General features: G+C 57.2%; 1 protein-coding gene across 2 annotated transcripts in view; it reads left to right on the forward strand.

Annotated features, from left to right (window-relative positions):
* The first annotated feature begins 383 nt into the window (after nucleotides 1–383).
* LOC125439324 (transcription factor AP-2-alpha-like) overlaps nucleotides 384–10,488 on the forward strand; it is a 10,554-nt gene continuing 449 nt past the window's right edge. Inside the window, exons 1-3 of one of the 2 annotated variants that reach the window (XM_048508369.1) lie at nucleotides 384–833; nucleotides 6,051–6,485; nucleotides 10,381–10,488. The exon at nucleotides 10,381–10,488 is cut by the window's right edge and continues 446 nt beyond it. In XM_048508369.1, the coding sequence (XP_048364326.1) occupies nucleotides 783–833; nucleotides 6,051–6,485; nucleotides 10,381–10,488 (594 nt within the window). In that variant the 5' untranslated portion in view covers nucleotides 384–782. Of the gene's footprint in view, nucleotides 834–3,329; nucleotides 3,622–6,050; nucleotides 6,486–10,380 lie in introns of those variants that run through there. The other variant, XM_048508368.1, reaches the window with a different exon arrangement.

The following is a 10,488-nucleotide window of genomic DNA, read 5'->3' on the forward strand; positions in this document are numbered from 1 at the left end:
CCAAGCGCCCCCCCCCCTTCCCAGTGCCAGATCCACAGAGGAGCCCCGCTGGTTTCAGTCTTCTTTATATATATATATAAAAAGCTAGTTCGAAGACAGCGCCGCGTTGGAGTGGAGGGGGAAAGGAGCAAGCGCGACCCCTCTCGCCCCAAACATCTGCCAAACCGAAGAGTTACTTCCAGCCCGGTTGTTACTTCTGTTCCGCCGCTAGGAACTGCGCGTGGGTGAGCGCGAGGCGCGCGGAGTAGAGGGGGAGCAGGCACGTTACAGGAGATCCTATGAATCTTGGCTTTAACCCTCCCCCCTTCCTCCGTTGAGTAAATCAAAACACTCCCCGCCCTGTTGTCAGGGTTTTTTTTGGGGTGGGGGGTGGGAGGGTGTTTTTTTAAAGGCACCCAGAAGACGGAGAGACGCCTGCGTGGCCGGCTACCTGTGTCCCTCCGGTGCTCGCAGGTGGTTGCGCTGCTGGGCAATTGGCTATGGTCGCTATGCAAATGAGCCGATTAGGCTCTTGGTGAAAAAAAAAAAAGAAAAGAAAAGGGCTCTGCTTGGAAAAGGAGAAAGTTCCGACCATTAGAGGGAGATCTCCGAGCGGGCACGGGAGATCTCCTCCTCCTCCTCCTCCTCTTCCTCCTCCTCCTGCTGCTGCTCCTGCACTCCAGCAGGCGCGGCGTGCATGCCAGAGGAGAGCGCCGGGCGGGCGGGCGGGCGGGCGGGCAGGGCAGGGCACAGCCTCCTTCCTCTTCGCGCTCTCTCCTCCCGGGCACTCACCGCGCCAACCCATGAAAATGCTCTGGAAGCTGACGGATAATATCAAGTATGAGGACTGCGAGGTAAGCGCCTTCCCCGCGACCGGGGCGCACCACCACCGCCTCCCGCCGCCCCCCGAGTCCCGTGGCTACGGGGAAGTGCCTGGAAGATCAACCCACCGCCGCTTGGCCACTGCTCCAGAGGGGAAGGAGAGCGCGTGGGGGTTGGACAGGGGGTCCGGGCGGGCGACCCGTTTTTTGGGGGGGACCTCGCCAAAAGCGACCAGAGCAGATCAGATGAGAAGCGCAAAAGCCACGCGGATTTTGGGGGACCAACATCTGCTCCCAAATAGCAGCAGGACGATGGATGGATGGATGGATGGATGGATGGATGGATGGATGGATGGATGGATGGATGGATGGATGGATGGATGGATGGATGGATGGATGGATGGATGGATGGATGGATGGATGGATGGATGGATGGGCTTGGATCAGAGAAGGCAACCCGTCGAAGTCGAAACGGTTCTGGCGGACACAGGCAGCGGAGAGACCTCCTCAAGAGTTGGCTGTGACGCTCGCCAAAGACGCCGGGCGCCCTCGGTCCACAGGTCTTCTTCTCCAGCGCGAGGACGCTGTGGACAGTTGTCACTTTGAGCGTCAAGGCGCCGCTCAACCTTGTGCTTCCGCTCAGCCACTCGACGAGGGTTGGAGGACCGCGTGGCTTTAAGCACGCCTTTTTTCCCAACTCCAAGCCGCCTCCGAGGCTCTGCGATTGGGAGATGGCTCCGGGTGGCCGCCTGGGCAGAGGAGCCCCCCCCCCCCCCCGCCAGCCAGAGCGCGGCGCCTTCCCCGGCCGGGGCTAGAAAGCAGAGATCTGCTCGCCCCGTTCGCGGGCATCCCTGACAAAACTGCGCGCCACAGCTTAGAATAGATGCCATATTCAAACCCAGGGGCTTTGAGACTCCGGCCGATAGAGGTTGATAAGGGGAGAAGTGGAAAGCTGTGTGGACCGGCATAGGTTTTGGGGGCGGGGGGGGGGGGGGCGCGAGGGAATGGATGAATACAGGCTCGAATGAAAGCAACGGTGCGCATTAAATACGTTCATCTCAAGGGTGTTTTGTACCGGCGCGGTGAATACTTTTGGACCAGTTTTTGGCCGGTGTTTACTTTCTGTTCTGGCGGTCTGTAAGAACAATCTGGCTGTGAAAACTTATGGTGTGTGGTGCTCTCCCGGCTTCCTCCCCTTGGCGGGCGTGTTGTGTTAAAGGGGCACACGTGTGTCCGTGTCCGCCCTTCCCTGATGCCCAGAACAGGGTCGCGCCCGTCTGGGAAATTCATTCAGGAGCCCCATGTGCTTTTGGTGTGAGGCTTGAAGGCTGCTTTTTTTTGGGGGGGGGGGGAGGGCGCTGTGTTTCGGCAGATGTCAGAAACTGAGCGTGGACGGCCAGCAGAGCTACAATTCGCCTTCCCACCGCGAGAGAAGTGTGGTTTTTAGAAGCCCCCCGCCACCCCCCAGATTGAAGGGGTCTGCCTGCGCCTCCCGCCGGTCTGTTTCTGTGCAAATCTCTTTCGTTGCTTTCTTGCGGCTTCACCACGAGTTGGTCAACAAACCCAGCGCGCAGCTTCCAAAGCCCGGTAGGGCGAGAGCGCTGTGGGGGAGGGGGAGAGGGCTGGGGGTGGGTGGGCGCTGAGGAGACCCTCTTCCGTCGATGAAGGGCGCGCCGTGGGAGGAATGTGGCAGATCACTTGCAATTGACCAGGGCTGCCTGAAATTGACCAGGGCCGCCGTGGTGACGCAATGCGCCACATGCGTTTCTCCAGCCACCATGCACAGGGGGCCAAGTGCGCAAAAATAAACTGAAACGACCTGAAATAACTCTCTTTCAAAAAAAAAAAAATCTTGATCCTGAGCTGGCGATTTGGACCTGGAAGCCACCAGTCCTGTCGTCGACTCGGCCGCGATTCCAGACCTTCCGTCGCCTCGGCCGGTTCCCATTCCCACCAACGTCGAGGCGAAAGGGTCCGTGCGGGAATAAAGCCCCCCTTTTTCCTGGGGAGCTACAGGAACAACCCCCCCCCCCCTGTGTCTCTGCGAGACCCCGGAAGGAAGGCCCGGTTTTCCGAGGCCGGCTCCTGTGCTTTCTTCTTCCCTGGACGTGGCCGGGGCCTGCTCGGGGAGGTTTGCCGAGACACGCTCGGAGGCGGCGGCGGCGGCGGCGGAGCGCCTGTTGTTATTGATGAGCCGGCAGGAGGAAGAGTGGAGCTGCTGCCCGCCTGTGTCGTCTCACGGGATTTGCTGGCTGCGAGTTGCTCAGCCAGTTGGACGGGTTGGGCCGAGGCTGGGAGCTCCGGCTTGTCAGGGCCAGCCGCGCTCCAGTCGCCTCCCTTTCCTCCCTCCCTCCCTTTCCTCCCTCCCTCCCCCCCTTCTTCGCCACCCCGTTCCCAAGCCTTAGCCCCGGAGGCTCCGCGGGGCGCCCAGGACGCGGACGGCGGCTCCCCAGCCCCCTCCCCAGCCCCCTCCGGGGACTGAGCGCCGGCGGAAGACGGGGATCCCACGCTGCGATCCCTCCAGGCCCGGGCTCCGGCGAGGCCCTCCTGCCGCCTCCACCGCCGCCGCCGCCGCCACCGCCGCCGGGCCCGTCGAACCATGGACGTGACGCAGCAGCAGGAGGCTGCCGGAGCCGAGCAGCCGGGCCCAGCCGAGCCCCGGGCGCTGAAAGGCGGAGGCGCCGAGCCTGGCCCGGAGAGCGGCTCCCCCGGGGCCGAGAGGGGAGGCGGGACCCCGCAGCTCCTGGGCTTGGCCTTCGAGGCGGCCGGGTTCGCCCAGCAGCAGCACCGGCAGCAGCAGCAGCAGCAGCAGCAGGCCGAGGTGCGCCCAGAGCTTGCCTGGACTCCCAACGGGACCGAGCCTCTTCCCCTCCCGGTTTCTCCCCCTCTCCCTCCCCTCCCCCTCCCCCTCTCCCTCCCCTCCCCTCCCCTCCCCTTTCAGCGACCTCCTTTTCGCAGCCCCTGTCCCCTCCTTCGGAACCAGCTCTTCCCCCAACCCACATTTGCGCTCTTCTTTCTCTGCCACCTCAATCGCCTCCCCCTCCCCCTACTCCCCCCCCCGGCTCCCACCCTCTCCCCGGCTCTCTTCCTCTTTCCCTCCTGCAAATGCCCTGCAACCTTTTAAAATGTTGCCCCTTTCCCGTGATTCGTCAGACGCGGCGGCGCGGCTCTCCCCCCCCCCCCCGTCTCTCCCTTTTTGTCTCTCCCTCCCCCCTCCCTCCCCCTCCCCCCCACCTCTGATTAGATACACGGATCCTTCCTTCAATGGACGTCATTCAGACCGGGCTCTGCCTTCGGTCGCCTCCTCGCTTCACGCTCGATTTCCAGCCATTCTTCCCTTATTAAGTATTCGTGTAATATTAATAGTCATGAATATCTGCTATTAGGACTCTCAAGGAAAGCGAGCGGCGGATCTCTCTCTCTCTCACACTCTCTCTCTCTCACTCCCCCCCCCCCACCCCTGGAGCTCACGTGCAGCAGGCAAAGAGAGCGAGAGAGAGAGAGAGGAAGGTGGGGGCCCAACAGGATTAAGGAGCGCACACCCGCGCCCACACCCGCGAGCGCGCACACGCACACACACTCGGCTGGGCATCAACGGGCGAGCACGCCAGGATCCGTCCCTCTCTCTCTCTCTCTCTCTCTCTCTCTCTGTGTCTGTCTTTGCCCGCCTGCTTAAGCGGCTGCGAGACGTCGGTCAAGTTTCCTCCGGATGGCTCCTGGGCGCGCTTCGCCTCCGCTGGCCGAGCAGCCCGGGCGCCGGAGACCGGGCGCGGGCTGGCGCTAGACCGGCGGCCGGGGGCTGCGGCTGGTGCTGCCGCCGCCTTTCATTGTGTGGCCGGGCGGGCCGGCGTGCATGCGGCAGGCAGGGCGCCTGTGGGGCCCCCGAGAGGCAGCTCGCGAGCCGGGGCGTCCCGGAGCCGGAGCCGGAGCCGGCGCTTCCCCCCCTTCTCTGTCTGCTGCCCCCCGAACTCGCCCAGATGTTAGTGCACAGCTTCTCGGCGATGGTGAGTCCGGCGGGTCGCCCTCTTTTTCCGGGGATGGGGGGGTTGGGGGCCGGGGGGGGGGTCCGCTCCTGGGGCTCCCCTTCCCGCTTGGAGTCCTTTTCTTTCTTTCTTTTGAAAGTTGTGTCCGTCGTTGTGGCTTTTGGGACAAAAGGCGACTCCCCCCCCCCCCTCCGCCCCAATCTCTTCATCTGCATTTCGCATTTCTCTTCTTTTTCTCGCCCGGGGTGATGAGGTTGGCGTGAGTTGCATTGAACGACGCCGTGCTCCGAATCCCCGGTCCCCCCGCCCCACCTTCCATTCGAGTGGGTCTGCATTTCCCTTGGACTTACCTGTGGGCGATCCATTCACAAGTTTCCGTTGTACACGCGTCCCAGAAATCTCGTTTTCATTTCATTCCCCTACCTTCTCCCGTTCTTTCTGTTTTCCGACCATAGACCAAGTTTATGATAAAAAAATTGTTTTCATTATTTATGTGGAACGTTTTCATTCTTTCTTTCTTTCCTTCCGATACATGCATGTGTGGATATAGTTTATTTTCCTGCATACGCACGTGTACGGTAGAGCTCTGATCCCTACACAAGAGTGTGGTTGTGTGATCTGCTTATTTGTTTCCATGGCAGGTCGTTCCGAGATTTTATTTTATTTATTTTTTCTTGGAAAACTTGTCCAGGGTCGAAGGATTCCAGATCCGTTTTTGACTAATCGAAAGAAGGCCCTTGACTAGTTCTGGGGAGGTTTTTTCTTAGGCAAAATTAACTAGGCGCTCAACGGAGATATCTTTGGGGCCGGTCGTTTGTGTCCCTTGCAGAAAGACACGGAATATATGTGCAGATATTTCCTGCACAGAGTCCCATTTCCCCCCCAAACAGATTCAGTTTTGCAGTGGGGGGTGGGGGGCGGGGGGCGGGAAAGCAACCCAAAATCAGAACGTTTAATACGGAGCGCTGTTTTATATTTCCTCCGTCTTTGCATTGAAGACTGGGGCCACCCTTTCAAAATGAACCCCAAATACGGACTCGGCTTCAAAGGGGCCAGGGTCTTGCAGACAGGGGAGTCTCGGAAGGGTTATTTCCCCCCCTTTTCCCCTCTGTTTTGAACCAATTGAATTGCAAATCGGGGTTGCATTGGGGGGTGTCTCTCTACAGGGCACTTGGCCTGCTATCAAGAGCTTACTTGTGACCTTCTTTCTTTTCTCTCTCTCTCTCTCTCTCTCCCCACCCCACCCCCCTTTGTCTGCTTCCATCAGGACCGCCACGATGGCACCAGCAACGGAACGGCCCGGTTGCCCCAACTGGGGGGCGTGGGCCAGTCGCCCTACACCAGCGCCCCTCCGCTCTCCCACACCCCCAACGCTGACTTCCAGCCTCCCTACTTTCCGCCCCCCTACCAGCCCATTTACCCCCAGTCCCAAGACCCCTATTCCCACGTGAACGACCCCTACAGCTTGAACCCGCTCCACGCCCAGCCGCAGCCTCAACACCCAGGCTGGCCCGGACAGCGGCAGAGCCAGGAGACCGGCCTTTTGCATACCCACCGGGGACTTCCGCACCAGCTGTCTGGCCTGGACCCACGAAGGGATTACCGGCGGCACGAAGACCTTTTGCACGGACCTCACGGCTTGAGCTCAGGACTAGGAGACATCCCCATCCATTCGATACCTCACTCCCTAGAAGACGTCTCGGTAAGGAGACCCGCTCAGATTTGGCCCCTTCCGACCCTCCCAGGCGCGGCCGCAATTTGCCTTGGGGTCCTGTGTGTGTGTGTGTGTGTGTGTAAGAACACAATTTTCAGCGATCGGGAAAGTCACTCCCAGTCTGAAAAAACGTTCCAGACATTTCGACAAATCTGTGTAAAAAAAAATGTTTACTGGCTAGCTGGCCTTCCTAGCAGGAAGCAATTACAACAATGGGTTAGATCCTCTGCTGGCACCAGAGGTAGAAGGGGCCGCCTCTCCCAATTGCACCCCCCCACACACACTTCGATGTGTGTGGGTTCTATGATGACAGCACAGATCGCGGGGGTGGCGGCCTCGATCCCTTTGAAACTCTCCAAGCGAGCACCTGGCCCCATAAGGATCCTTCCTGGCATCCTTTCTCGAAAGCGCCTTCAAGGGGGTGCTGTGGGGAAAGAGACACCCTCGAACGAATATCGGATAACTGAAACGAGGGCCATTGTTAACAATAGCTTTGGACAAAGAGCACTAAACTGTGGGAAAGGCCCCAAGGAGGATCCGGGCGGGCGAAAACCTCGTCCTAACAAATTCCCCGAACCTCAAGAAATACCTTCCTCATTATACGAGGTGAGGGATCCAACCCTACCAATTGCAAACTAGAAAAAAAAATCGCTTCCCTCTCAAATGCCTGTGTCTGGATTTATCCAGACAAAACCATTGGCACGAGCATTTGGGAAGGAAGGGTTCCCAAGGGTTTTTTTTTTTTTAAGTCCAGACAGAGTTTCCCTACCTCAAATAATAACAGCACTTAAAAAAATATAGGATGTCTGGGTGGGGATAGAAGGCGTGCATTTTTGCAGCTGAAAACGAGGCTCTTGTCAATAACCCCCAGGGTCTCCTATGCTCACCAAGACCAGCTAAATAGCTGCGAAGGTTCATTGTAGTGAAATGTGGTGTGTGGTGAAGACCCGGCTCCCCAAATCTACGCACAGGAGGGGAAACACAACCCGGCTCCTTGCAAACGAGAAGAGCTGCTGGGATCCCTGGAGATATCCAGTGGGGTTTGCCAGATTCAAGAAGAGAATTCCTTCTCAAAGGTCCCTTCCCTCTTTGCTTTTTCAATTGGGGGGGGGGGAATTAGAATTTGAACATGCTGCCAATTTCATGCTTGTTTCTAGCGCTGGTTGTATCATCCAGAAAGGACTGGAAGGCAGGGAGGGAGGGAGGGAGGGAGGGGGGGGGGGAAACCCGGCTTGTGGTATCTGGATGTGATTTGGGAGAGGTTTTTTTTTGTTGTTGTTGCTAATATGACATCCCAAATTACAGTCTCAGATATTACAAAAAAATATATCCGTTGACAGTTTAATGCTTTACAGTTTCGTGTGGCAGGGAGATCTTTTCAGATGGGTTCCGCTATCTGGGGGTCACTTGGAAGGCCTTTTCCCTCTGCCCCTTTAACAAATCAGACTTGGAATAGGAAACCTACGGCGGCCTTCTTTGGACGCTGCCCGGCGCGGAAATGGTTGTGTTTAGACGATTCCCGATTGAAATCCACAACCCCCCCCCCTCTCTCTCTCCAGGGGTGGGTGGGGAAGAATTTAGGCAGTAATTCGGATGGTCCTAAAATGAAACATTTTTCCTAATCTTTAAAAACAAAACACATCAACGCCATGCTGGCCATATTTGGAATCGGCGTCTGTTGTAGGAGCGGCAAGGAAGGAAAGTCTGTTCTGCTCCCCACCGAGGGGACTACCAGCCACATGTCTTTGGGTATCGGGATGTAAACTAATCTGATGCCAGCCGGGGTTTCGCTTACTGTGAGAAACTTGATCTGAAATCGCCTCCTTTCCCGGCATAATTCCGTTTCCACGGAGAGCTTTTGCAACAACGAATTGGCATTGATCTTTTTTTTTTTTTAAATAATAATAATCATCCAGGTTGTTTCATTCGCGTCTCAAGACAGCGAGGACTTCTCATTGGGCATCTTTGCAGAAAATCGGATGCCATCTGGTTTAAATCGTTAAACCGGCACAGTGCCCCCCCCCCCCGCTCCTTTAAAGCATAGGCGGCCTGATCCCCAGCGCTGTTAAGCAGAAATACCTGGACTCCCGGCAGCGCCAGCTTCGTCCACTGACGCAGAACAAAGTGCTTTGGGGCCTTCCGACTTTGACCCGGGTTGTGGGTTTCTCTCTCTCTCTCTCTCTCTCTCTCTGTGTGTGTGGACCGGTTTGTGGAGGGTCCAGGCGTTTTTCCTTCCTGGATGGGTTGGGGGGAAAGCAGCCCTGGTCTTCGTAAGGAATTTGGGTCAGTAGAAAAAGGTTCTTTCCCGTGCTTGCTGCTGTTAACCTTTCCTAGCCAACGGGAAAGGGAAGGCAGGCTAAATCGGGGGCAGGGATTATTTCATTATAAATATCTCAGCGGGATTTTAAAACCGAACAGTCGGTGGTTCCTATCGGTTCTAGATAGGTTACAGTAATACGAGCAAAAGACTGGGGTGTGGGTGGGGGGGAATGTTCCGCCCCACTGCATTTACTTTATGGGTTTAAGGCCGCCTGCTTGAAGGGATCATATTTCCCAATATAGTTTAAAAAAAAAAAAAACCCAAAGGAAACTGCCGCCGCCGTCATTTCTGAACATTTCTCAATTTAATTATGCTCAAATCCAGAAGCACTTTAGGCAAGTTACAAATGAGAGCATTGAGTACAATAAAACCTGTAATAAAGCAACTTCGTACCATCCACCCGGAATCATTGCGATCCGGCACAATTAACAGGAGCATAAATCCAAGGCAGAATGGAGGGCGGGCGGGGGTGGGGTGGGGTGGGGGGTTTGCAGAAGAATCCGGTATTATTGTTGGACAGAGACTAGAGAAGAAGGGGGGGGGAAGGCCTTGGAGGGGAGGGGGGCAGCTCCTGCCTTTGGTAAGCCCCTTGCCAAGTCTTCGATTTGGAGCGGCTTCGGTGCCAAGGTGTAAACGCAGACAGACGCGTATTCGATTCGATTCTTGCAAAGGCAAGGAACACCCGGGTTTCGGTGTTCCTTTCTGATCCCGGTCGGAAACTCCGATGCCCGGGCGGTGTGGGGCGCACAGACCAGCGCGCGCACCCCTCTCTCTTTCACATGCCACCCCAATGCCAACGCCTCTCTCTAGCAGGAGGGCAACTGGCTTGTGGACCGCAGAGGAGCGGAGTGGGGGGGGGGCTTGTTTGCTCGGGCTGCTCTCCAGCCCCTGCCCCGGGATTCTCCCCCACCCCCTGGGCATGACTGCCTCCTTCCCCCGTCGCCTCTGCTGCCTGTGCAGCCGCTCCGGTCCTATTGTGATGCTCTGTGCCCAGAGGCGACACGTGGCATTCTGGATTCTGCTGATTATTTTAATAACAGCCCGTTTTGGGAAGGAGGGGGGGAAACAACCCCCCCCCCCTTCACGCTTTCATTTGCAGTCGAATCAAGGCCACACTGGGGTTGAGGAGGCAGGCGCGCTTCCTAGGGAAGAAACCCCATAAACGGCCCCCTCTGAGTCAATTGTGTTGCCCGGCTGGCAATCCTAAACCTGCTTGCTTGGAAGTAAGTCGCTTTGAATCCGAGGAGGATAGCTGCCGGGTACATAAACCGGACTGTTTAGGGCGAGGACTCCCCAGGCAAAGAATTTGGGGGGGGGGGGAAGGAAAGGTGGGGTGAAAAAAAAAGCATTGCCTTTAATTTACAGAAATGCTCAAAGGTGAACGCCTTGGAATGAAATATTTCCCTATAAAATCATCAGAATCAGCCTAGCAGGAAAGAGGCGGAAATGCCTTGGAGGGGGGGGGGTTGGGGTTGGGGTTGGGGGGGAAGGCGGGGGTCTTCCCAGCGCGTTTCTCTGGGCCTGTCTCCATCTTCACATGCCCGCGTGTTTCTTTTGTTGCAGCACGTAGAAGACCCGGGTATTAACATCCCAGATCAAACTGTAATTAAGAAAGGTAAGCTGTTTCCTTTCGCATTCCGAGCGTGTCCGCACAAGCCGGGCCCTGTTGCA

The sequence above is a fragment of the Sphaerodactylus townsendi genome, linkage group LG09, assembly GCF_021028975.2.
Source record: "Sphaerodactylus townsendi isolate TG3544 linkage group LG09, MPM_Stown_v2.3, whole genome shotgun sequence".
NCBI lineage: Eukaryota > Metazoa > Chordata > Lepidosauria > Squamata > Sphaerodactylidae > Sphaerodactylus > Sphaerodactylus townsendi.